The 27,067-nt window shown below is 34.1% G+C and overlaps 2 protein-coding genes across 3 annotated transcripts; one reads left to right on the forward strand and one right to left on the reverse strand.

Annotated features, from left to right (window-relative positions):
- Positions 1 to 21,770, forward strand: Vps15 (Vacuolar protein sorting 15). 2 transcript variants are annotated; one of them, XM_064066094.1, is made up of 13 exons: positions 1 to 180; positions 232 to 834; positions 10,570 to 11,125; positions 11,176 to 11,757; positions 11,807 to 12,075; positions 12,129 to 12,309; positions 12,358 to 12,581; positions 12,634 to 12,863; positions 20,099 to 20,210; positions 20,259 to 20,612; positions 20,659 to 20,963; positions 21,107 to 21,276; positions 21,322 to 21,770. In XM_064066094.1, exons 1-13 carry the CDS (start codon positions 89 to 91, stop codon positions 21,703 to 21,705), a joined length of 4,062 nt encoding a protein of 1,353 aa, XP_063922164.1. In that variant the 5' UTR covers positions 1 to 88; the 3' UTR covers positions 21,706 to 21,770. The 2 variants fall into 2 exon arrangements, with proteins under 2 accessions (XP_063922164.1, XP_063922165.1); XM_064066095.1 differs by having other exon boundaries at positions 20,135 to 20,210; positions 21,116 to 21,770.
- LOC135136687 (vesicle transport protein SEC20) lies at positions 21,712 to 26,385 on the reverse strand. Its single transcript, XM_064066097.1, has 5 exons — positions 26,219 to 26,385; positions 25,989 to 26,161; positions 25,493 to 25,939; positions 21,934 to 22,439; positions 21,712 to 21,885 (listed from the first exon to the last, which is right to left on the reverse strand). Exons 1-3 carry the CDS (start codon positions 26,297 to 26,299, stop codon positions 25,519 to 25,521), a joined length of 675 nt encoding a protein of 224 aa, XP_063922167.1. The 5' UTR covers positions 26,300 to 26,385; the 3' UTR covers positions 21,712 to 21,885; positions 21,934 to 22,439; positions 25,493 to 25,518.
- Between the last annotated feature and the right edge of the window lie 682 nt (positions 26,386 to 27,067).

Below are 27,067 nucleotides of genomic sequence, written 5' to 3' on the forward strand. Positions count from 1 at the left end.
TCGTCATCTGTCAAAAACGACAACACTATCAACAATAACAGACACATTGTCATTAAAAATGTACGTCGATTTGCACTGAAGCGACAAAATGGGAAATCAACTAGTGGGAATCGCCCCTTCCCAGATATTCCCCGTGGAGCGCTACCTCACCGACCACCCGGAGTTAAAATTCGACATCGGGTAAGCATTTTTTTCGTTTCTAAGTATCCAATTTAAATCAGCCTTTTGTAGTCTCGGGAGCACCCGATTTTTCAAAGTAGCCAGAGCCGAGTCTCAGGAAGGTCTCGTGGTGGTGAAGGTTTTCGCCATCCATGACCCCTCGCTCCCGCTTTCGAGCTACAAAGACCAGTTGGATGAAATCCGGAAAAAGCTGTCCAGCGCAGTCAACTGCATTCCGTTTCAAAAAATCATCCTGACGGACAAAGCCGGACTTATCGTCAGGGAATATGTGAAATATAGTTTGTACGATAGGATTAGCACCAGACCGTTTTTAACCAACATCGAGAAGCGCTGGATCACGTTCCAGATTTTGTACGCTTTGCACCAGTGTCATAAAGTGGGGGTTTGTCATGGCGATATTAAGCTAGAAAACATTACGGTGACGTCGTGGAATTGGGTGCTATTGGTGGATTTCGCCTCTTTTAAACCCACATTTGTTCCCGATGATAACCCGGCTGATTATTCGTACTTTTTCGACACGTCGAGGCGGCGGACGTGCTACATCGCCCCAGAGAGATTTACGAAAACGTCGAGTAGTGAGAACAGCGCTTTGATTACCGAAACGGCGTGCGATAGCGGGGATCTCACACCAGCCATGGACATATTTTCGACAGGGTGAGTGACGATTTTTATAAATTGGGTAAAATTGTACCGGTACTGACCTGTCGTTTCCCCGCAACCACATGAACGTATTTCGGTTTTAAGGCACTCTGACGAACTATTTCACACACAATTATCGATAATAAACACCAAAAAACACGAAAAATTGGTACTTTTGCCAAGGAACGCGCCGAAAAATCCGGAAAAAAAAACTAAAAATGTGGAGATTCCTATTGGTCGAAACGGTCAGTCACCAAGATGGCCGTGTCACAGCCCTCTAAAAACTTAATTAAAAGTACTTGTACTAACATGGTTTTTTGGACAAAACTGAAAAATTTCGAATTCGTTTCCAGCCAAACGTGACACTCACACGAGTCAAATTCGTACACAACTGCTGTCAATAATAATAAATTTAAAAAACCCGGGAAAAGTTTTTGGAAACATTGCGAACGAAAATGATTCCTATTGGTCGAAGAGGCGACTGACGTACTAACTGTCAAGATGACGTCACTGTGTTGTCATGATCAAGCAATCTCAGACTTTGTCTAATCACCACCAAACTCAATAATGAATTGAAATATGCACAGTTGTATCTACTTTTTTTTTCTATTATAATTAAGAATCAGATATTTTGCCTTTTTTTTAATATTTGTAGTCTTTCTCCCCACAAGAAACTTCAAACGTGTTTACTTACGCTCCGCCCCTCAGTCTGACAACGAATGAAAAATTAATCACAATTGAGAATGGGGCGGGTGGGTGGGGCTTCTCTTTTCCTTTTCTTTTTTAGATAATACCTTTAGTTTTCTTTGTATAACACGATTACTTAAGAACATATTTCACACGGTGATTTCTAGTAGAAAAATAAGTATTTTACAATTATGCTCCGCCCTTCGAGTTACGATGAATAAAAAAATCGTCAGAATTGAGATAGGGCGGGTGGGCGGGGCCTATATTTTGCCTTTTTGTTTTCTTAATACACATAGCCATCTTTTCACAGTAAGAAACTTAAAACATGGTCAAAATGGTAAATTTTCCTAGTGAAATATATTTTAAAAGGAGGCAAAATATATTATGTATTTAGAATCGAAGAATTAAAATATCAAAAAATTGAAAAATTGAGAAATCAAAAGATCCAAAAATCCAAACGTCAAAAAAATCGAAATATTGAAAAATCTTGCAAATGAAACTTTGAAAACTTGAGAAGACAAAAAATTAAAAATTGAAAAATTAAAAAAATTTGGAGAACTGAGAAATCGAAAACAACGAAAAAATTGCAAAATCGGAAAAGTGGAAAATCCAAAAATTGCAAATCGAAAAACCGAAGAAACGATAAATGGAAACCTTAACAAATTCCGGTCCTTTGATAAATTACGAAAACTACCGAGGAATCAAACAATCGAAAAAAAATGGACAAATTTTAAAAATCGAAAATTGGAAAACCGAAAAATCGAAATCCGAAAAGTGGAAAAATTGGAAAAAATGAGATTTTGATAAACTCCCCAAAATTGAATTGCAGAACTCGAAAAACTAAAAATAAAAAAACTACAAATCGAGAAATCGAAAAATCTGCAATTAAAAAAATCGAAAAATTGAAATGTCGAAAAATTGAAAAATCGAAAAATCTAAAAGCGAGAAGTCGAAAAATCGAAAGATAGAGATATCCAAACATCAAAAAAGTGAAAAATCTAACATTTAAAAATCCGAAAAATTGAAAATTGAAAACTGAAGTACTAAAAAACCGAAAAATCGAGAAATCGAAATATCTAAAATTAAAAAAAAAGAAAAACTGAAATGTCGAAAAATTGAAGAATCGAAAAATTGAACTATTAGGAATATTTGGAATCTTTGGAAGCTTTGAAATCTTTGGAATGTTAGGCAAAATATAAGCCCACCCACCCGCCCTATCTCAGTTGTGATGATTTTTTTTATTCGCCGTGAACCAAGGGGGCGGAGCTTAACTGCAAAATACTTATTTCTTTACAAGAAACTAAGAACATGTTTTTGAGAATCATGTTGTTCAAAGAATATTATGAGATTTTTTTTTTTTTTACTAAATACATATAGTTTTCTCTGACCAACACCACCACTGAAGAACATGTTTCACTTGGTAATTTTTGTAGAAAAATACGGATTTTGCAATTAAGCTCCGCCCTCTTGGCTCACCACGAATAAAAAAAGTCATCACAATTGAGACTGGGTGGGTGGGCGGGGCTTGTATTTTGCCTCTGTTTTTCTTAATATACATAGTTTTCTTTTCACAATAAGAAACTTAAAACATGGTTAAAATGGTAAATTTTCGTAGTGAAATATATTTTAAAAGAAGGCAAAATATATTATGTATTTAGAATTTAAAAAATCGAAGAATTAAAATGTCAAAAAATTTAAAAATTGAGAAAAAAGAACTCTGTATATAATGTAAATTCAGACACGTTAACTACCACAATGGGAGTACCTCAAGGGTCTGTTCTCGGGCCAATTTTGTTTGTCCTATATATCAATGATTTATTTAAGAATGTTGGTCCTGATACTCATCTCACCTTATACGCGGATGATACAACATTACTCATCTCAGACAAAGACCCAACAAAAATGCAGCGTATCTGTAATGAAGCTACACACACGATGTTAAACTGGTTTAGGGCAAATTCTTTATATTTGAACCAAAATAAAACCAAATATCTCCGGTTTCACCTAAAAAATATACAGTTTGACCTAGATAATATAACCTTGTCGCTGAATAATAACAACATATCGAGAGATGACAATGTTAATTTTTTAGATCTAGCTATAGATGATAACATGTGCTGGTACACGCAATGTGAAAAATTAACAAATAAATTATCTAAGACATGTTTTTTAATCTGTAATATCCGAAGTGTATTCGATATAGGGCATTTGCTAATGATTTATTATGCTCAAGTAGAGTCTCAGCTCAGGTACGGGTACGGGATTTGTATCTGGGGCTCATCATCATCATTACAAAAGGTTTTTCTGTTGCAAAAAAGAATTGTGAGAGTTATGGTAGGGGTATCACAGAGACAATCATGTAAGGTATACTTTACTGAATTAGGAATTCTAACTTTACCATCATTGTATGTTTATGAGTGTTGCACATATGTACATAAAAGTCGGGATAAATTCATCAAAAATTATGAAATCCATGACAAAAATACAAGACAAAAAAATCTGTTTCATGTTCCATTCAAGAAAAAAACCATTTGTAAAAATTGTTTGTTTGTATCAGGTTTAGAAATGTATAATAGGTTACCTATGGAAATTACAGCTACTACAAATTTGCGGCTCTTTAAAAATAAGCTAAAATATTATTTAGTTAAGAAGTGTTTGTATACAGTGAATGAATTCTTAGTTTGATGTATGTCTTTGTAATGTATTCTCTTTTGTTTTGTTTTTTATACTGACGATTTCCATACAAATGTATTTGTCTCTCTGGAAATAAAATGATTATTATTATTATTATTATTAGAAATCAAAAGATCCAAAAATCTAAAAATCGCAAAAATTTTGAAAAATCGATAAAGTAAAAATCCAAAATTCCAAACGTCAAAAAAATCGAAATATTGAAAAATCTTGCAATTGAAACTTTGAAAACTTGAGAAGAGAAAAAATTGAAAAATCGGGAAGACGAAAAATCAAAAATCGATTTCAAATGGGGCCCCCTAGATTCTTTCAAACTAGTCCAAAAACATTATATTTTTTTGGTTCGAAAAGTTGAAAAAACGAAAAATTAAAAAAATTTATTTGGAGAACTGAAAAAATCGAAAACAACGAAAAAATTGCAAAATCGGAAAAGTGGAAAATCCAAAAATTGCAAATCGAAAAACCGAAGAAACGATAAATGGAAACCTTAACAAATCCCGGTCCTTTGATAAATTACAAAAACTACCGAGGAATCAAACAATCGAAAAAAAAATGGACAAATTTTAAAAATCGAAAATTGAAAAACCGAAAGATCGAAATCCGAAAAGGCGAAAAATTGAAAAAAAAATGAGATTTTGATAAATTCCCAAAAATTGAATTGCATAAAAATTGAGAAATCGAGAAATTGAAAAATCCCAAAACTGAAATGTCGAAAACTTGAAAAATCGAGAAATCAAAAAAATTAGAAGCCGAAAAATTTTAATATGTGCATACATACTAAAAAGTTTAAAATCGGAAATTCGAAACATCAAAAATCGTAAAATCGAAAAATGGAAGAATTGTTAAAATAAAATTTAAAAACTCGAAAAACTAAAAATAAAAAAACTACAAATCGAGAAATCGAAAAATCTGCAATTAAAAAAATCGAAAAACTGAAATGTCGAAAAATTGAAAAACCGTAGAATCGAAAAGTCAAAAAAAATCTATACATCGAGATCTCGATAAATTACAAAATCGGAAAACTGAAAACATGAAAATTGAGAAATCGAAAAATCCAAAAGCGAGAAGTCGAAAAATTGAAAGATCAAAAAATAGAAATATCTAAAATTTAAAAAAACGAAAAATTAAAGTGTCGAAAAATTGAAGAATCGAAAAACTGAAAAATCTAGAAATCAAACAGTAGAGAAATAAAGCAATCGAAAAATTGGGAAATCGAAAAGTCGAAAAATCAAAGAATCGCTCAATAGAGAAATTGAGAAAAGGAAAAATCGAAAATTTAGAAACGCCAATAATTGAATGTTGAAAAATCGAAAAGTCGACAAGCAAAAAATCGGGAAATCGAAAATTTGAAGAATCAACAACTTGAAGAATCCTCAAACTGAAATGTCGAAAAATCGAAAGATAGACATCCAAACTTCAAAAAAGTGAAAAATCTACCATTTAAAAATCCGAAAAATTGAAAATTGAAAACTGAAGTACAAAAAAAACGAAAAATCGAGAAATCGAAATATCTAAAATTAAAAAAAAAAGAAAAACTGAAATGTCGAAAAATTGAAGAATCGAGAAATCAAAAAATCGAAAAATTGAACTATTAGGAGTATTTGGAATCTTTGGAAGCTTTGGAATCTTTGGAATGTTAGGCAAAATATAAGTCCGCCCACCCGCCCTGTCTCAATGGTGATGATTTTTTTATTCGCCATGAACCAAGGGGGCGGAGCTTAACTGTAAAACACTTACTTCTTTACAAGAAATTAAGAACATGTTTTTGAGTATCGTGTTGTTCAAAGAATACTATGAGATTTTTTTTTACTTAATACATATAGTTTTCTCTGAGCAACACCACCACTGAAGAACATGTTTCACATGATAATTCCTGTAGAAAAATACGGATTTTGCAATTAAGCTCCGCCCTCTAGGCTCACGACGAATAAAAAAAGTCATCACAATTGAGACCGGGTGGGTGGGCGGGGCTTATATTTTGCCTCTGTTTTTCTTAATATACATGGTTTTCTTTTTACAACAAGAAACTCAAAACATTAAATTTTTATAGGGAAATTGAATTTTGCAATTAAGCTCCGCTCTCTAGGCTCACAACGAATAAAAAAAGTCATCACAATTGAGACAGGGTGGGTGGGCGGGGCTTATATTTTGCCTCTGTTTTTCTTAATATACATAGTTTTCTTCTCACAATAAGAAACTTAAAACATGGTTAAAATGATAAATTTTCGTAGTGAAATATATTTTAAAAGAAGGCAAAATATATTATGTATTTAGAATTTAAAAAATCGAAGAATTAAAATGTCAAAAAATTTAAAAATTGAGAAATCAGAACATCCAAAAATCTAAAAATCGCAAAAATTTTGAAAACTCGAAAAATTTTGAAAAATCGATAAAGTAAAAATCCAAAAATCCAAACGTCAAAAAAATCGAAATATTGAAAAATCTTACAAATGAAACTTTGAAAACTTCAGAAGACAAAAAATTGAAAAATCGGGAAGACGAAAAACCAAAAATCGATTTCAAATGGGGTCCCCTAGATTCTTTCAAACTAGTCCTAAATAATTATATTTTTTTGGTTCGAAAAGTTGAAAAAACGAAAAATTAGAAATTGAAAAATTAAAAAAATTTGGAGAACTGAAAAATCGAAAACAACGAAAAAATTGCGAAATCGGAAAAGTGGAAAATCCAAAAATTGCAAATCGAAAAACCGAAGAAACGATAAATGGTGCAAAAAAAAATCTATACATCGAGATCTCGATCAATTGCAAAATCGGAAAATTGAAAAATTTAAAAACCGGAAAACGGAAAACATGAAAATTGAGAAATCGAAAAATCCAAAAGCGAGAAGTCGAAAAATCGAAAGATCAAGAAATAGAAATATCTAAAATTTAAAAAAACGAGAAATTAAAGTGTTGAAAAATTGAAGAATCGAAAAATTGAAAAATCTAGAAATCAAACAGTAGAGATTAATAAAGTAATCGAAAAATTGGGAAATCGAAAAGTCGAAAAATCAAAGAATCGCTCAATAGAGAAATTGAGAAAAGGAAAAATCGAAAATTTAGAAACGCCAAAAATTGAATGTTGAAAAATCGAAAATTTGAAGAATCAACAACTTGAAAAATCCTCAAACTGAAAAATGTCGAAAAATTGAAAAAGCGAGAAGTCGAAAAATCGAAAGATCGAGACATCCAAACATCAAAAAAGTGAAAAATCTAACATTTAAAAATCCGAAAAATTTGTAAAATTGAAAACTGAAGTACTAAAAAATCGAAAAATCGAGAAATCGAAATATCTAAAATTAAAAAAAAAAGAAAAACTGAACTATTAGGAGTATTTGGAATCTTTGGAATGTTTGGAATGTTAGGCAAAAATATAAGCCCGCCCACCCCTCAATTGTGATGATTTTTTTTTATTCGCCGTGAACCAAGGGGGCGGAGCTTAACTGCAAAATACTTATTTCTTTACAAGAAACTAAGAACATGTTTTTGAGAATCGTGTTGTTCAAAGAATACTATTAGATTTTTTTTACTTGATACATATAGTTTTCTCTGACCAGCACCACCACTAAAGAACATGTTTCACTTGGTAATTCTTGAAAAAAATACATATGTTGCAATTAAGCTCCGCCCTCTAGGCTCACGACGAATAAAAAAATCATCACAATTGAAACCGGGTGGGTGGGCGGGGCTTATATTTTGCCTCTGTTTTTCTTAATATACATAGTTTTCTTTTCACAACAAGAAACTCAAAACATTAAATTTTTGTAGGGAAATTGAATTTTGCAATTATGCTCCGCCCCTAGGTCTGCCAGCTAATGAAAACTTCATTACTATTTAGATCAGGGTAGTTATGGGTGGGGCTTAATCTTTGGCTTTTATTTGTTCTTAATATTCATAGTATTCTTTGAATAACACGATACTGAAAAACCCATCACTGAAGCACATGTTTCACATGGTAATTCTTGTAGAAAAATACGGATTTTGCAGTTAAGCTCCGCCCCCTTTGACTAACGACGAACAAAAAAACATGCGTCACAATTGAGATAGGGTGGGTGGGTGGGGCTTATGTTTTGCTTTTTTTTTTCTTAATATATATTGTTTTTTCTCCATAACAAGAAACTGAAAAAATGTTTGAAATGGTAAATTTTATTCCATACACTTCTCTACAAATGTTTCCTTTTAAAAATGTTTTCAGTTTCTTGTCATGAAAAGGAAATTACGTATATTAAGAAAAAAAAAGCAAACCCCGCCCACCCACCCCAGTGTCAATTGTGATGAATTTTTCATTCGTTGTCAGACCGAACGTCTTAAATGTGTTGTCGTGAAAAGATTGTTACGTATATCCAGAAAAAAAGCAAAATTTAAGCTCCGCCTACGCAAATTGTAATGATGTTATTCTTGTGAATTTTGAAATTCTAAAAATTGGAAAATTCATAGATCTAGACGAAAAATTGTAAAATACAGTAATTGTACATATATAATTAAAAAATGCAATCGAAAAACCAAAAAAATTAAAATCTCAGATAGTAAAAAATGAAAAAAAAAACGATACACTGAAAAACATCACAATCGAAAAATTTCAAATCGAACAATTGATTAAAAATTCAAAAATTGAAAAATCTAAAAATAATAAATGAGAAAATCGAAAAAGCGGAAAAGTAAAATTTTTAAGTTTGAAAATCGGAAGATTGAGCAACGAAAAATTAAAGAATCGGAAATTGAAGAAACGAAAAACTAAAGAAACCAAAATTGGAAAAAAACAAAAACTGAAGAAACGACAAATTGAAGAAAAAAAATTGAAAAAAGTGAGGAAACGAAAAATATTAACATCGAAAAATTGCACTCAACAAATTCCAAAAACGAAAAATTGTAAAATCACAAAACTATAAATCGAAAAATTGAAGAGACGAAAAAGTGAAAAATCTGTAGTTGGAAAATGAAAATCGAAAAATTGAAGAATCTAAGAAACAATACATTGTAAAATCCGAAAATGGTAACGTTGATAAATCGAAATTAACAAGTTGCAATCGACAAACAGTGAAAAATCAAGAAATAAAAATTGATAATATAAAAATCGAAAAAGCAGAAAATGGAAAAATTGAAAAAACCAAAAACTGAATAAAAAAATTGTAAAACCAAACAATTACAAACCGAAAAAGAGAAAATTTCAGTAGTTGAAAATTTCAAAAGTTGGGAAATCGAAAAGTTGAAGAACAATCGCAAAATTGAAGAAACGAAAAATGGAATAACGAAAAACGAAAGAGTGAAAAATTCAAAAATTGAAAAATCAAAAAATTCCAAATCAAATAATCGAAGAATCTAATACGAAGTGAAAATTTCAAAAGTTAAAAAGTTCAAAAATTGTAAAATCAAAAAATTAAAGAAACCCAAACCTGAAAAACTTCAAGTTAAAAAATCGAAAAACGTAAAAGTGAAAAATTCCAAATCGAAAAATTGTAAAATCCGTAAATGGTAACATTGAAAAATTGTTATCAACAAATGAAAAAAACGAAAAATTGAAGATACAAAAAATGGTATAATCGAAAAATTAAGGAAACGAAGAGTGAGAAAATCAAAAAATTAAAAATCAAGCAACTGAGTAGTTGAAAAAGTGGAAAATTTAAAAAAACGGAAAATTGTAAAATCGAAAAATTGCAAAACCGAAATAAAAAATTATCACTCGGTATATTTTTCTTTCTGTGTGTTAAACTCGCTCTAACTTCTTTAATTTCATTTTCACAGATATACTTTTCAACAACACATATTGCCAATCTAAAAAAATTAATCGCATAGTTTTAAAATGCATAGTGGTTTCATTATGATCAATAATTTAAGGAATTTCAAAATTTCTAAATACATATCTTAACTATCCTCGAAGCATAAACATTTACTTAATACATATAATTTTCTCTGGGCAACACTATCACTGAAGAACATAGTTCACGTGGTAATTCTTGTGGAAAAATACGGAATTTGCAATTAAGCTCCGCCCTCCTTGTCTAACGACGAATAAAGAAAAAGCGCCACAATTGAGACAGGGTGGGTGGGTGGGGCTTATGTTTTTCATTGGTTTTTCTTCTTAATACATATTGTTTTTTCTACATAACAAGAAATTGAAAACATCAAAAAAATAGTAAATTTTATCCCAGATACTTCTCTACAAATTTACCCTTTTAAACATGTTTTCAGTGTCTTGTCGTGAAAAGAAAAGTATGTACAAAAATGTAAAAAAATAATAAAAAAAAACACTTCAACGTCAAAATTGGCATGTTAAAAATGATAAAGTAACATTTTACGATTTAAGTTTGAAGTTGGAACACCAAATTCTTTAAAAACTTACAAATTTTTATGGTATAAATGGTCTATATTTAAGGTGCGCCCTCCTGGAACTGTGGAACGAACTCCACGTCCCCTTCGAATACTCCCAACTCTTGGCGTACAGATCCGGCAAATACTCCCCCCAGAAGCACCTAGACAAACTCAACGACCCCTCGCTAAAGTCTCTGATTTCGAGCATGATAGAAATCGACCCGTCGAAACGCCTCTCGGCCGAAGACTACCTAGCCAAAGAGCGCGGAAAACTATTCCCTGAGTACTTCTTCACGTTCCTACAGTCCTACATGCTGATTTTTTCCTCAACCCCGATACTGTCCCCGGACGAAAAAATCCTCCGACTGAAGAGCGACATAGGAAACATTTTCAAGTTTCTCGGACCCATAAAGCACGCCTACGAAGACGACGAGAAGTACGATTTGGAAAAGTGCGACAAGGGCGAGAGTGAAGGCTTGGTGATAATCATCTCGCTCGTGACGTCGTGCATTCGGGGCTTGCACGACTGCAGCTCGAAATTATGTAGTCTTGAAATTTTACTAGAGTTGTCTAACCACGCCAACGACGAGACGATTCTGGACCGGATTTTGCCATACATCGTAATAAACGTAACTTGTGTCTAGTTTTATAATCAATTCCGTGTTTTCAGATGTACTTAGCCCGTGATTTTTCGTCTAGAGTGAAAATTTCGGCAATTAACACAATCACGAAGTGCTTAGACCTAGTGCAACAACTCCCAAAGTCCGACTCTAATATTTTTCCAGAGTATGTGCTTCCAGGTCTAGCACACTTAGCAGCCGACCCTAACACCTGCGTACGAGCCGCCTACGCCAAAAACATAGCCACTTTGGCAGAAATCGCACTACGTTACCTCGACCAAATCCAAAACGACTGGTACGACAACAACATAAGCAAACAAAAATACACCCACACTTTCAACTACGAACTGGAACTGCAAGCTTTGCACGAAATGGTGGAACAAACCGTGAGCGTGCTGCTCACAGACTCGCAAGCTTTAGTCAAACAAACCCTCATTGAAAACGGGATCACCAAACTGTGCGTGTTTTTCGGAAAACACAAAGCTAATGACGTTTTATTGTCACACATGATCACGTTCTTGAACGATAAGGACGACAAGCAATTGCGGGGGTCGTTCTTTGATTGTATTGTGGGGGTGGCGGCTTATATAGGGTGGCACTGTTCAGGGATTCTCACCCCGTTGTTGCTACAGGTAAAATTTTAAGAGTGGTTAGTGTTTTTTTTAAAAACGTAAGTTGTAGGGTTTGACCGACTCGTGCGAGTTCGTTACCACGAAAAGTATTAACGCTATGTCTGCTTTGACTGAGCTGGGGTTGCTCACGAAACCCGCGTTGTGCGAAATGGTGTCTGAGTGTTCGTGTTTTTTGGTTCACCCGAACTTGTGGATTAGACAAGCGGTGGTTGGGTTTATAACGACGACAACGAGGGCGTTGTCGGTTTTGGATGTCCAGTGCAAGATTATACCGAATTTGAGCATGTATATGAAGTATCCGTTGATTCAAATTGATAAGTATGTAGTGTGTGTGTATTTGTAGACGCCACTATTTACTAGGTGCGTTTCAGACCGGAGCTGCTTTTGGAATCACTTGAATCTCCAATTCCGAGGAATATTTACGACAGCGTGGTCACTTTTACCGATATCGAACCGTTATACAAGTTCCTCAAGGAACGAAAGATAGCCAGAGAGGCGGCACTTCTCGGTCGCGTGACCGGTTTAGACTGGTGTCCCGCCTCAATCAAGAACGTAAACTTTCTAAAATCATCCCTATTCACATCGTAATGAAGCTTTTAGCTTTTCAGACGCTTGGAAGCCAACGGACTCACCGACACCATGGAAGACTATCTACTCAAAATGGAAAGCCACGTCAAAAAAATCAACAAACACAAAGTCTCCGTGATCCCTAAATACAGCTACACCGACGGCAAAATCGAGCTCCAAAGCTACAACGGGAATCAAGTTAAGAGTCACGTTTTTTATTTAGGGGAGGCGCAGAAGACTGATTTCATCGCAGAGAGGTGACTGTTTGACATTGTGTAACCAGGTTTGGAGATTTGGGGTGTTTTTAAGGCGGCTGCAACGCACCAACACTTCGGGCTCCATCGACACGAACATCAACTCTGATTGGAACTACAGCTCTGATATTTTGACGCGACACTCAGAAAGCACGAATTCTGGAGGGATGTCGTCGCGGTCGACGTCTTCGCGACCTTCATCGCCGCCCCCAGACCCACACACACCCTTCATCAGCACGGATCCGTCGTCCAATATCAGTCTGCACGAGCGGTCGTACATCCAGTGTAAGTCTGACACCACTAGTTTAAAAAAAAAAACTCGTGATTTTAATTATGGGTGATTTTTTGTATTGCATGCGAAAATGGTGAGTTGGGATGGTTATTAACGCAATGAAAATTAAGGGGACTCGCTAGACGATGTATAACATTTTTTTGGTTTTTTGTATGAAAAAATGATATTAATATAGATGTGTCATACATCAAACTGCAACTTTTTTCATATTCTAGGGCGCAGAGACCAGTTCAATCAACTAAAAAAATATGGCTGAGAAATATCGTAAAAAAGCACCATTTTATGTTTTCTTTTCAAGTTTTTTGAGTCATTACCATCGCTTGAAAATTCGCACATGGATAAAACATCACTTTTTACAGGACGCAGAGTCATTAAATGTTTGTTAGTGGTACAATTTGTTTAAATAATAATGTGTTTATTAAAATCAAAATATACCACAAATTAATGCAAAATACGTCGAATAATTTTAACAGGAATATCAGAGGAAAATTAATGATCTATTGGTTAGCAGAGTTTTTAACCAAAACTAACAGTTATTGAAAAAAATGGGTATCAATTCGACAGAATTTGAGCAGTTAGTTCAGTACTTTGCCGATAGGAGCGCCACTAAAATTTACGGAAGCGACTTTCAGGTAAAACCCTTATCGCCTGCTTTACCATAAGCTGATTGTTAGAGTTTTCGGCTGATTTTTCTAATTTATGGCAAGGAACTCAGCTTTATAACAAGCCGCCAGGACCGGCCGTAGTAATCTATTGTTAAGAAAATTAACTTTTACGCAATGAGGTACTATCATAAAACCGAATTAAAACTGGGGAACTATAATATTTTTACTCCACTCAGGATCCTGAATTCAATACACATGATTACTAAAAAGTCATTGTAATATTATTGTTAATATAAATTTTGCTTTGTTAATTAATAAAACTAATAAACATATTTATAATAATAATAAAAAATATATAAAATACAGCTTTTGTTTAACACGTATAAGTAGCTAAGTGTATCTACTACTTATCCCAGAAAGGAGGTGTTTTAAAAAAGCCCTACGCCCAGTAACTTCTCCCTTCATTGTTTACTCGAAAAAAGTGCTCGTATATGTTTTCATTTGGCGAGAGATCATTTTCAAAATATATTTATAATAAAAATATGCAAGTCTTGGTGATGAAAAATGTACTCCTAATAAATTATTAAAGTACAAAGAAAAATATAAACAAATTTTAGTTATTTTAATAAAATCTCTCGCAAAGGCAGGTTCCTCTTTCTTCTTGAATCAATTATTTCGGGCAATAATGCGCCAAAGTAAAATCTGCCAAGTTTATCTACCATCTTTTTACATATATTTTTTCGTCTTTATAAATTGTTTCTATATTTATTCGTTTGGGTGTCCATACAACAAAATAAACTTGTGAAATACCCGTAACAAGCATTTGTCCCTGGACTTGAAAGTAGTAATCATGATTTTTTTTTTACTTTCAACTCTCTGTCTGTCAATGTACAAAATTTGACTATTTTTTTTCTAACCGCGTCTTCGGGAGACAAATCTTGCGATTTTGAAGGGCATTTAATTTCGACTAATGCACTGATATCCTCTAGAACCGTGTCTGGACTAGCAGCCAAGTAAGGAAATTCAAAACACTTGAAAGCTTTTTCCTCACTTTGCTGTCCATAGAATGTATGACTATTACCTCTAAATGTACTGTACAACAGAGACTCCACAGTTTTCGCTATTGCTGTAGTCGGTCTAAGTTTGTAAATACGTCCAAAATTTGAAGCCGTAACCCTAATTTCTCTTTCTTTTGCCCAAATGTGCCTGTTGCCTAGTGTCTATTTCAACTTGGTCTAAATTCAAAGATAATTTTCTCAAAAAAACCTCTTTGGCTGTGACAAATGTTTCTACATCCATGTCAGGATTATCTAACAAATATTTAAACCATAATCGCAATCGGGACCAGCATACGTACATTTTTTTACGACATATTTTTTTTACGAATACTTCGTCTAAGACGAGCTTGTTGCATAGACGAACAATATTTTTTTGTTATTAAACCAGGACCGTTTTAATCACAATATATTTACTTATCCCCTCCAAAAAATTGATGACGTTAGCTCTGAAGTTTGCCGAATAATCTTATTTAAAATGTACAAAATATGATGAGTCTCTTTTTGTAATTTATCATTCCATTCATATTTTTTGGATTCGGATGACTCAAAAAATTTAATGAATGCGCAAATTTATTTTATTGATTTAATCAGAAACTACAAAACCGAATGCGTTGAAATCTAATATGGAAAAAAAACATAATAGGCATGCAGTCGTCACGTTTCCGATAGCGAGGGAAGTACTGTCTAAACTCTTTAGACCGATTTTTTTGATTTTCCCATTTCTTCATTTCTCAATTTTTCAGTGTTTCAGTTTGGGATTTTTTCCCTGTTTCGATTCTCTAATTTTCCTTCCATTTTTAGGTTTTTCAATATTTCAGCTTTGGAATTTTGCAATATTTCGTTTCTTCAATTTTTCAAATTTTTGATATTGTGTTTTCTCGGTTTTTAGTTTTAGGTTTTTAGATTTCTCACTATCTCGACTTTTCGATTTTTCAGTTCCATGATTTTTCAATTTGTCGAATTTTTAAATTTTAGATTTTTTGTTTTCTTTGATGTATTGAGTTCTCGATCATTCGATTTTCTGAGTTTTCAGGCTTGGATTTTTTTTGTTGTTCAATTCTTGGATTTTGAAAATTTTTGTTTTTTAAATTTTCCTATTTATCAACTTACTGGGATTTCAATGTTTTGACTTTTTGATTGTTCAATTTCTCGATTTTTTGAATTTTTAGTTTTTGATACGATTTTTTTTTCAAAAATTTTCAGTTTTTCAATTTATTAACTTTACGGTACTTCAGTTTTGCCCGATTTCGATTTCTCAATTTTTCGACATATTACTGTTGGGATTTTTCAATTTATCGATTCTTCATATTTTCGGTTTCTCGAATTTCTTCATTCTTCGATTTCTCAATTTTCCGATGTTTCAGTGTTACGATTTTTAATTTTTTTTATTATTCAGTTTTCAATTTTTGACGTTTCTAAATTTTTCGAATTCTCAATTTTTCGATTAACTGATTTTTTGATTTTCCCATTTCTCTGTTTCTCGATTTTTCAATTCTTTCTTCAATTGTGATTTTTCAATTTTTCCATTTCTGAATTTTTCAATGTTTCAGTTTTGGATTTTTTCACTTTTCCGATTCTTCAATTTTCTTTCCATTTTTCAGTTTTTCAAGATTTCAGTTTTGAATTTTTTCACTTTTTCGATTTTTCAATTTTCCTTCCATTTTTCAGTTTTTCAGTATTTCAGTTCTGGGATTTTGCAATGTTTCGGTTCTTCAATTTTTCCATTTTTTGATGTTTCGATTTCTCGGTTTTTCAATTTTTCGATAGGTATTTTAATTTTCAATTTTTAAGTTCTACATTTTCCGTTAATTTTTTTGTTTTCCTTGATGTTTTGATTTCTCGATTATTCGATTTTTCAAGTTCTCGGTTCAGATTTTTTGGTTTTCCAATTCTTCGATTTTTAAATTGTTTAATTTTTACTACTGAAAACTAAAAACAGAAAAAGTTTTAAAATCCAATAACTGAAAAATGAAAAAATTCTAAAATCGTAAAATTGAAAAAATAAAACATTTTAAAAATTGTAATTATTATTACGTACTTAAAATGAAAACTAGAAAAACTGTGGATCAAAATTCAAGAAACAAAAAACTGAAAAATCGAGAAACTGAAAAATCTAAAACTGAAAAAACGAAAAATTAAAAAGTTGGAACACCAAAAAATGGAACAATAATAAGGAAATTAAAAATCGGAATGAAAAATTTTGGGAGACTTTGGTGTTCCATTTTTGGAAAATTCTGACCTGACCTGTTTTTGAGTTAATATTGGGACTCCGGTTTTTTTTTTTGAAAATTTAAAACAATCTTATATTTTCTAAGAGGAATCAATCTCACTTCCCAAAATCAGTCTTATCTTAGGAAGTTCTAGCCCTCTAAGAAAATAAAGGGCAGGTGGGTGGGGCTCGTACTTGTCAAGATAAGACTGATTTTGGCAACTGAGATACCCTCTAAGAGAAGAAAGGGTGGGTGGGCGGGACTAGTATTTGCTAACATAAAACTTATATTGCCAAATGGCATACTCTCGAAAAAATAACGGATCGGTGGGCAGGGCCAATAGTTGGCAAGATAAGACTGATTTTGGCGAATGATATACCCTCATTTACCCTTTATTTTCTTGGAGGGTAAGTCATTTGCCAAAATTAGTCTCATCTTGGCAAGTATTGACCCCGCCCACCCACCCTTTATTTTCTTTGAGGGTATGCCATTTCGCAATATCAGTTTTATCTTATCAAATACTAGCCCCACCCACCCACCCTCTCTTCTCTTAGAGGGTATCTCATTTGCTAAAATCAGTCTTATCTTGACAGCTACTAACCCCGCCCACTCATCCTCTGTTTTCTTAGAAGGTGTCTCATTAGCCAAAATCATTCTTATCTTAGCAGGTACTAACCCCGCCCACCCGCCCTCTCTTTTCTTCGAAGATATTTCACTTGCCAAAATCAGTCTTATCTTAACAGGTACTAGGCCCGCCCACCCACCCTCTCGTTTTCTTCGGATCAATATGAAATTAAGAATCGAAGAAACGAAAAATCGCAAAACTGAAAAATTGAGAAATCGAAAAGTCAAAAGTTCAAAAATCTAAAAATTGAAAATTGAATAAAAATGGAAAACCGAAAAGTCGATAAATCGATATTTTGAGAGATTAAAAAGTCAAGAAATCCTAAATTCAAAAAACTGAAAAATTTAAATCGAAATATGTATTGAAAAATCGAGAAAACCGAAAAGTCGATAAAAAAGGATACCTCGAGAAATCAAAAATTCAAAAAATCCTAAAATCTAAAATTCGAAAACCTGAAAAAATCGTAAAATCGAGAATTCGAGGAATCGAAAAGTCGAGAAATCGAACAATTTAGAAATTGAAAAATCGAGAAATTGTGAAATTGAAAAGTGGAAAACCGAGAAGTCGATAAATCGGTATCTCGAGAAATCAAAAAGTCAAGAATATTTAAATTCTAAAATTCGAAATACTACGAAATCGGACAATCGAAAAATCAAATACTTTAAAATTTAAACAATCGAAAAACCGAGAAATAAAAAACCAAAGAATGAGGAAAAATGTGAAAAATCTAAAATTTATAAATTAATAAAATTGAAACAGAAAAATCAAGGGACTGAAAAATCAACTATTGAAGACTCAAAAAATTGAAAAACCGAAAATTGATGAATCCCAAAACGAACAGCTGAGAAATCAAAAAATTGAAAATCTAGAAAACGAAAAATTGAAAAATTGAAAAAAAAAATCGTAAAACTGAAAAATCGAAAAATTCAATAATCTCAAAAATAAAATGATCTAAAAATTGAAAAATCGAGGAATCGAAAATTCAAAAAATCCTAAAATCGAAAAGTCGAAAAACTGAAAAAAATCGAGGAATCCAAAAAACTACAAAACTAAAAAATTGAGAATTCGAAAAGTCGAAAATTTCGAAAAATTAACAAATTGAAAATTTGAAATATAGAAAATCCAGAAATCGTAAAATTGATATTTGAAAAACGGAGAAACCGAAAACTCAATGAATCGATGTCTCGAGAAATCACAAATTCAAAAAATCCTAATCCAAAATTTTAAAAATCCAAGAAATCGAAAAATCGCGAAATGAAAGAAATGAGAAAACTATAAATCGCAAAACTGAAAATTTCAAAAAATCTAAGAATTGAAAATTGAAAAATAGAAAACCGAAATGTCGATAAATCGAGAAATCAAAAATTAAAAAAATCCTGAAATCTAAAATTCGAAAACATGAAAAAATAGGAAAATTGAGAACTCGAGGAATCGAAAAATCGAACAATTTAAAAATTGAAAAATCGAGAAATTGTGAAATTGAAAAGTAGAAGACCGAGAAGTCCATAAATTGGTATCTCGAGAAATCAAAAAGTCAAGAAAATTTAAATTCGAAAAACTACGAAATCGGACAATCGAAAAATAAAAAAAATTTAAAATTCGAATCGAAAAACCGAGAAATTAAAAATCAAAGAATGAGGAAATCCAAAAATTGAACGATTGAAAAACTGAAAAACTTGAATCGAGATATGTATTGAAAGATCGAAAAAAATGAAAGTCGAAAAATCGAAATACAAAAATCTAAAAATTTCAATTTTTCAATTATTAACTTTTCGATTTTTCAATTTTGGTCTAATTTGATTTCTTAATTTTTTTATTGTTTGACTCCTCTACTGTTGATGTTTTGATTTCTCGATGTTTCAGTTTTTGAACATTCCGATGTTTCGATTTTTCGACTTTTTGGCTTTTCGAATGTTCAATTTTTTGATTTTTGAATTTTAGATTTTTTGGTGTTTTGATTTCCCAATTCTTCAATTTTTCGAATTTTTAAATTTTGGATGTTCCTTTTCTTCTATTTCTCAATTTTTGTATTTTTTAAATTTTACATTTTTCGATTTTACTATTTTTTGATGCTTGGATTTCTCAATTTTTCAAGTTTTCGATACTCAATTTTTCAGGATTTGAATATTGAGAACTTTTCAATTTCTGGATTTTCAATTTTCAGATATTTTAATTTTTTTATTTCGATTTTTGGGTGTTTTGATTTTTCGATTTTTCCGATTTGTTGTTTATTTTAAGTATATTTCATTTTTCAATTTGGGCCTTCTGCTTGAGTATTATTTGTTGTGCTGGACTTGACGGGCGAGGGAAGTTCTGTCGAAATAACCTTCGACCAATTTTTATACTTAGCACGTAGGGTTCTTACTAAGCATTCCTTATTTAACCGAACAGTTATTAATTTAACTAAGCAGCTATTATTTCACCAAGCATATATTATTTTTACTGAGAATTTATTTTTTAACTGAGCATTTATTATATAACTTAGCATTTATCATTTTTACCGAGCGTTTAAAAATAGAACCGTACATTTAATTTGTTCCCTTATCTAAATAACAAGAAAACGGTATTTTAAGGCAACAAATGGCGCCCAATTCAAACTTGTCTCTCGCTAAGCGTTCCCCCTTAACAATAGCATGCTTCTGTACACTGAATTTCTAAACAAATTTTTCAACTAAAGAAGACAACTTACTACTAATACCTAGGCATTCGTGCTAATTACTAACTTTGCAGATTTTTATAACAGCATTACCGTTATCACCATTCCAGATCGAAGGTCTAGTTGCTACCTAGAGTTGAACAAACTCAAAATCAAACAGCAGGAGCACTACTTGGAAGCCTTGAGGTACGTCGCGCATTCTAACCCTACTTTTTCAACAATGATGATAATTAGGGGCAAAGAATGGACTGAGCAGGCGGCGTGGCAGCCGCAGCTGCCGCCCCCTGAGTGGAACCTGCGCGGCGTCCTCGTGGCCCACCTCCACGAGCACCGCGGCGCCGTCACCCGCTTGTGCACCGTCCCCGACAAGCCTCTCTTCGCCAGTTGTTCCGCCGACGGCTACGTCCGTCTGTGGGACTGCGCCAAGATGGAGGGCCGCAACATCGCCAACCGGTCTAAGCAGCACTTCAAGGTGGCCAATGGGGCGGCGGTGAGCGGCATGGCGGTGTGCGACGGCGGGCAAACCCTGGCGGCGGCGACTGTAGACGGCGCTATGAACATCCTGCGGCTGGACCCAGCTGGAAACAAGTAAGTCTTCACGTTTATTAGTGCGTATTTTATGTAATTGTTGCAGAATGAACCTGTTCCAAACGCGTCAGCTCAACTTGGACGAAGAGGGGTACGCCGTCGACGTGCAGACTCTGGATTCCGGGTTCCAGAACCTGGTGGTTTATGCCACGTTGTACGGGTCGATCGTGGGCTGGGATTTAAGAGCGCCGGGGACGGCTTGGCGCCTGGAGAATAGTCTGGAAAAGGGATTCATCACGAGTTTTTGCGTGGACTCGTACCAGAGTTTACTGACGCTAGGGACGAGTCATGGACACTACAAAGCCTGGGATTTGAGGTTCCAGTTGCCGATTAATTCGTTCGATCAACCAGGTAACCCATTTTTTTGTATTCTTAAGTACTAAGTCACTCATTCCAGTACTCTATTTAAGTAAACTAACATAGCTTAAGCCGCACGACTCTAACACTCCACCACACAGTCACAATCACTTAATTAATCCGCTATTCTTACCAAGCCATTTTAGGTAGCGAAAAAATAAAAAAAGTGATCCGTCACCCCACCGAGCCCTCTTGGATAATCTCCAGCGTCCACGGCAACAACAAAATCCTGATGTGGAACATGGAGACGAAACAACTGGAGCGGATTCTATGGGGTAGCACCGACCCGCCGCTCTCCCAAGTCACGGTAAGCTCTCACAACCCCCACACACTCAAATCACCGTTAAACCAGACGCAGAGCTCCTCGGACACCATTTGCGCCCTATTGGCGGGCTGCATCGACCGCAGTCCCTTCGTGCTGTCTGGAGGTACTGATCAAAGGGTTCGCTTCTGGAACCTGGACTCGCCCGCCAACTCGCACCTGGTGGCCCCGGCGGCCAGTGACAACGGCGCCAAAGTCACTTTCGCAAGTAGATTAATCGACGGATTCCCGGTGATCTATGAAAATCCCGTCGTGGAAAAGAACAAAGAGAGTGGGGAGGATGCGCCTAGGGGCGGCCCGGAGCAGCCCCCAGCTGGACATAGAGACTGCATCACGGACATTGCGCTCTGTAAAGCGTCGCAGTGCTTCATGGTGTCGGCGTCGAGGGACGGGATTGTCAAGGTTTGGAAATAGACGATGTAGATTTGTATATATTTATTTGTATGTAATAGGACAATAAAAACTATGACTTTGTGTTATTTCTGGATTGAGTGACTTCTGGTGACGAATCCCATTGTTAAGGTTGAGGTTGTGTGGTACTGGGCGTGAATACTAATGGCGTTGGGGTATTCGTACTTCGTTGAATGTAAACAACTGAAAGTGACTTAAGTTACTATAATTACGATTTTATGACTTAATTACCTGATTAATATGGGCAAATTGGTTTTCCGACTCTACCCGGAAACGCTAGAGAGTCAACGGCGTGGATTCTACAGATGGCTTTATACCGTCGATTACCACCTTCGTTGAAACCGTACGATCTTCCATGGTTTCTGGGTCTGCTCTGAGAGGGATAATAATAGTCTTCAGCCCCAAATAACTTCAAAAATGGGGCTGGGAGACCGTTGACGTTGAAAATCAACACCAAAAACACGAGAGTTGAAACTGTGTGTAACCACTTCATCTTACCGACTCAAATAATAATGGACAAAACAGTGGACGAACTATATTTATCAAATGGAAATGCGTCATAATTTATCTTCTTGATATTCGTGAGTGTTAAGGTCACTCTAAGAAGAGGCCTTGCATTTTAATGGAACACAACGGGGAAGAACAAAGGTTCTTAAAAATGACGCCGGGAAAATACGCGTTACATTTATTTAAAGTAAATGTTGATGTCGACTTTTTTAAGGAACTAAAAAATTGGTCTAAAGAGTTTAGACAGTACTTCCCTCGCTGTCGGAAACTTGACGACTGCATGGCTATTGTGTTTTTTTCTCATACATTTTTGTAGTGGGAATTAAAAAAAAATTGCGATGACGTCATCAACATTTTTGCAAGGACACGTATATCAGTTGGGATAGATGTAGTGTAATACTAAGAATAAAATTATTGTATTCCCAAATTTTCAGGAAAATGAATTGGGTCGTTTTGAATATTGATTTTTTATAATCAATAAAATAACGAAACAATTTACTCGCGTATACGGCAACTGAAAATCGTTTATGTATAAACATTCTTAATTTAAGATGACAAGCGTAACAGCATACGTGAAAGTCAAACAGAGAAACTGTAAACAAAACGACCATCGGTTTTATTGCTTCGACTTCCGCTTATTATATAAAACATTGGGTTTTATTTTAATTCTTGACGGTGAAATTCACAATTGGTTGATTATAAACATGTCTATTTCACATTCGCGGAACCAAGTGAACGCATAAAACAAATGCAGGTCTGTAATGTTAAAGTCGATGTAAATAAGCGTGCTACCCTTATGTTTCAACCGAGTTTTTCCTTTAACAAATTTTGTGTCTACCAAATTGGGTTGGTTGGGGTGTAATACTAATAATAAGTGTTGCCTTTAATTTAATCAATAAAATAAATTGACTTCATTAATTTTTTTGAACCACCTCTTAAGAAAATCTAAAAAATATGAATGGAATGATAAATCACAAGTACAAACTCATCATATTTTTTGCATTTTAGATAGGATTTATTCAGCAAAATTTAAGGGTGACGTCATCAATTTTTTTAGGAGGAATGAACAAATACATTTTGAACAAAAGTTTACCATGCTTATAATAACATTAAAATATTCCCAAGATTTCAAAGCATTCGGTTTTGTAATTCCTGATTAAATCGATAAAATAAATTCACGCCTTCATTAATATTTTTGAGTCACCCTGCATATGCAAATCCAAAAATATGAATGGAATGATAAATCACAAGTACAGACTCATCATATTTTGTACATTTTAGATACGATTTATTCGGCAAACTTTTGAGCTGACGTCATCAGTTTTTTGTAGAAGATAACCAAATATATTTTGACTAAAAATTTATTATGCTCTTTATAACCTTAAAACATCTGCAAGATTTCAAAGCATTCGGTTTTGTAGTTCCTGATTAAATCAATAAAATTAATTTACGCATTCATTAATTTTTTTGAGTCACCCTGTATATGCAAATCGAAAAAATTTGAATGGAATGATAAATCACAAGAAGAGACTCACCATATTTTGTACATTTTAGATAGGATTTATTCAGCAAAATTTTGTGGTGACGTCATAAATTTTTTAGGGGGGACGACCAAATACATTTTGATCAAAAATTTACCATGCTTATGATAATTTTAAAATATCTTCAAGATTTCAAAGCATTCGGTTTTGTAGTTCCTGAGTAAATCAGTAAAATAAATTTACGCTTTCATTTATTTTCTTGAATCACCCTGTATATGCAAATCCAAAAAATATGAATGGAGTGATAGATCACAAGTACAGACTGATCATATTTTGTACATTTTAGATATGATTTATTCGGCAAATTTTCGAGCTGACGTCATCAAGTTTTTGGAGGGGATAAGCAAATATATTTTGACTAAACATTTATTATGCTCTTTATGACCTTAAAACATCTGCAAGATTTCAGAGCATTCGGTTTTGTAGTTCCTGATTAAATCAATAAAATATATTTACGCATTCATCAATTTTTTTTAGTCACTCTGTATATGCAAATCCAAAAAATATGAATGGAGTGATAGATCACAAGTACAGACTCATCATATTTTGTACATTTTAGATATGATTTATTCCACAAACTTTTGAGCTGACGTCATCAAGTTTTTGGAGGCGGTAAGCAAATATTTTTTGACTAAAAATTTATGATGCTCTTTATAGCCTTAAAACATCTGCAAGATGTCAGAGCATTCCGTTTTGTAGTTCCTGATTAAATCAATAAAATATATTTACGCATTCATCAATTTTTTTTAGTCACTCTGTATAAGTGTATATGCAAATCCAAAAAATATGAATGGAGTGATAAATTACAAGTACAGGCTCATCATATTTTGTACATTTTAGATATGATTTATTCGGCAAACTTTCGAGCTGACGTCATCAAGTTTTTGGAGGGGATAAGCAAATATATTTTGACTAAACATTTATTATGCTCTTTATGACCTTAAAACATCTGCAAGATTTCAGAGCATTCGGTTTTGTAGTTCCTGATTAAATCAATAAAATATATTTACGCATTCATCAATTTTTTTTAGTCACTCTGTATATGCAAATCCAAAAAATATGAATGGAGTGATAGATCACAAGTACAGACTCATCATATTTTGTACATTTTAGATATGATTTATTCCACAAACTTTTGAGCTGACGTCATCAAGTTTTTGGAGGGGGTAAGCAAATATTTTTTGACTAAAAATTTATGATGCTCTTTATAGCCTTAAAACATCTGCAACATTTCAAAGCATTCTGGTTAGCAGATTAAAAATTAAATTTCAAAATGTTGTTTTATAATTTTGATTTTTTTTCCAAAAATCTGGACGTTTCGGGTGAAAAGTCGATTCGGAGTTGTAAACTACATGTATAGGACTATGTTATTTTATACAATTGAAAACCCATTTACTATGTACAATTTTGAAGTGACGTCATCGCATTAGTGGTGGGGATGATTAGACAAATTTTGGTTAGCGTTTTACCATCTACATGATATTCTTAATATAACTACAAAATTTCACAACAATCGGACCAGTACTTTCGGAGATTATCTGTCTAATAAAAATCCGGGGGCAGACGGACAGACGGACGGACGGACAGACGGACGGACAGACGGACAGACAGACGGAAATGGGAGACCTATTTCTTCGTCTTCTAGGGGTCATGAAAGATCGAGAAAACGTAAAAGTAGAGAGTCGGCCGACGGACTCGATTACAATACTTCCTTTGCTTACGCTCGGGAAGTAATAAACAACTCATACTCTATTAATAAATAATTAATTTAAAACAATCTTTTTTGTACAATGTAGAACACGCACGCTACAAAAAAGATAAATGCGAAAAACATAAGTATTTTATCAGTGAATTCCCGTCTGCCATACTTCGCTAAAAGCTTCCCAGACTGGCTAATCGTGCTGGAAGTCACCTTCAGCTCTTCCTGTGACCCGATTACGGTATCAGAGGAAGTGACCAAAGCGTCCAAAGTATCGGCGCTGCGTTTCGTGGTGTCAGCCAACTGCCTACTAATCGACAACAACTGCTCTGTAATATTAGAACTCATCTTCGCCACGTTCTCCTTATCCCGTTTCTGCCGCTGCCGCAACACCGTCTCTTCGTTCTTCTGCTTCATCAACTCCTCTTTCGCCCCCTTTTCAATCGCCAGCATCGACTTAATGTTGGCTTTCTTGAAAGCGTCCATCGTGCTACGGCAAAAAATTAATACCACCGTCGCCACTTGGAATCAATTATTACCTGCTCAGCTGCTCCCTGTAAAACATCAGGTCTTTTAAAAACGTGGGGTTTTTGCGCTCCTTGGCGATGTCCCCGAATCGGTCTATGAATTTTCGTAGCGCCGAGATTTTCGAACGTCCCGCGCTGTTCAGTCCGTGCAATTCCGCCAACGGTCCGACGCACGAGTTGATGTCCTACGCAGACGTGTCAAAGTGTTGGACAAGTTTTGATTTATTGGGGCTCCCACGTACCTGGATGATGGCCTTAATTTGTAGGTCGTGTTCGGTGATGTCTTTTCTTAAAGTTTCTAAAATGTAGTCGCTCGAGTCCATTGCGGGCCGCTGGGAAAGGCGATGGAATGTAGCGAAAATTTGCTTGACGGTTGGGGATTTTTCGTTTTGGACTAGTCGGGGTAATTGGTTGCGCAGCAGCGGTTCCGAAACGGGGTTTCAGGTAGTTTCGAATCAACAAAATTGTGTTCCTCGTGCTGTAAATGCATATTTTTGTTTGTTAAATAAATTGAAGACATGAGTTGTGGGGGTTGCAATGTGGAATTGTTGAAATTTATTGAGTTTTGCGGTTTCGACTGGTTTCGGTGTGAAGAAAAGTTTGAGGGACGCTGCTTCAGGGTCAAGAGTTAAAACAGACGTGTTTGTTATAAAAGCCTCTATTTTTGAAGTCGTTGGTGAAAATTATCGCACACAAGTGCGAATCAAAAATCTGAATTCTAAATATATCGAAAAATGTTTCCTTGAATCGTGAATTAAAATATTACGGCAATAATTTGATTTTGTATTGGAGTGATGTTGGTTGCATAACATACACAAAATGGTTGTTGACAAGTACACTCAAATTACAAAAATAAAACACAAGAGTTCTTGAAACCTTTAGATTCTGTTGAAAAGTGGTCCAAACAGTGTCGGATTATGCCCCCAGGATGCCGGGAAATTTTCCGAAACAGTCACATATGCAAGATGTTACAATTACAAATACAATAAATATTCCTAAAAATGTAACAGACACATAAAAAACGATAGATGTAAATATTAAATAACAGCCCGTTTCCGTCTGACTGTCTACTGTCTGTCCAGATTTTTATT

This window comes from Zophobas morio, unplaced genomic scaffold (assembly GCF_036711695.1).
Source record: "Zophobas morio isolate AGI-343-1 ecotype UQ-CSIRO unplaced genomic scaffold, CSIRO_AGI_Zmor_V1 ptg000026l, whole genome shotgun sequence".
In the NCBI taxonomy this organism is placed as follows: domain Eukaryota; kingdom Metazoa; phylum Arthropoda; class Insecta; order Coleoptera; family Tenebrionidae; genus Zophobas; species Zophobas morio.

Coding starts and splice junctions, on each gene's coding strand:
- LOC135136687 (XM_064066097.1), bottom strand. CDS start 26,299: ATGGACTCGAGCGACTACATTTTAGAAACTTTAAGAAAAGACATCACC. Junction 26,162..26,218: donor AAATTAAGGCCATCATCCAG/GTACGTGGGAGC, acceptor ACGTCTGCGTAG/GACATCAACTCGTGCGTCGG. Junction 25,940..25,988: donor TACAGGGAGCAGCTGAGCAG/GTAATAATTGAT, acceptor TTTTTGCCGTAG/CACGATGGACGCTTTCAAGA.
- Vps15 (XM_064066094.1), top strand. CDS start 89: ATGGGAAATCAACTAGTGGGAATCGCCCCTTCCCAGATATTCCCCGTG. Junction 835..10,569: donor ATGGACATATTTTCGACAGG/GTGAGTGACGAT, acceptor TCTATATTTAAG/GTGCGCCCTCCTGGAACTGT. Junction 21,277..21,321: donor CGCCGCTCTCCCAAGTCACG/GTAAGCTCTCAC, acceptor CCGTTAAACCAG/ACGCAGAGCTCCTCGGACAC.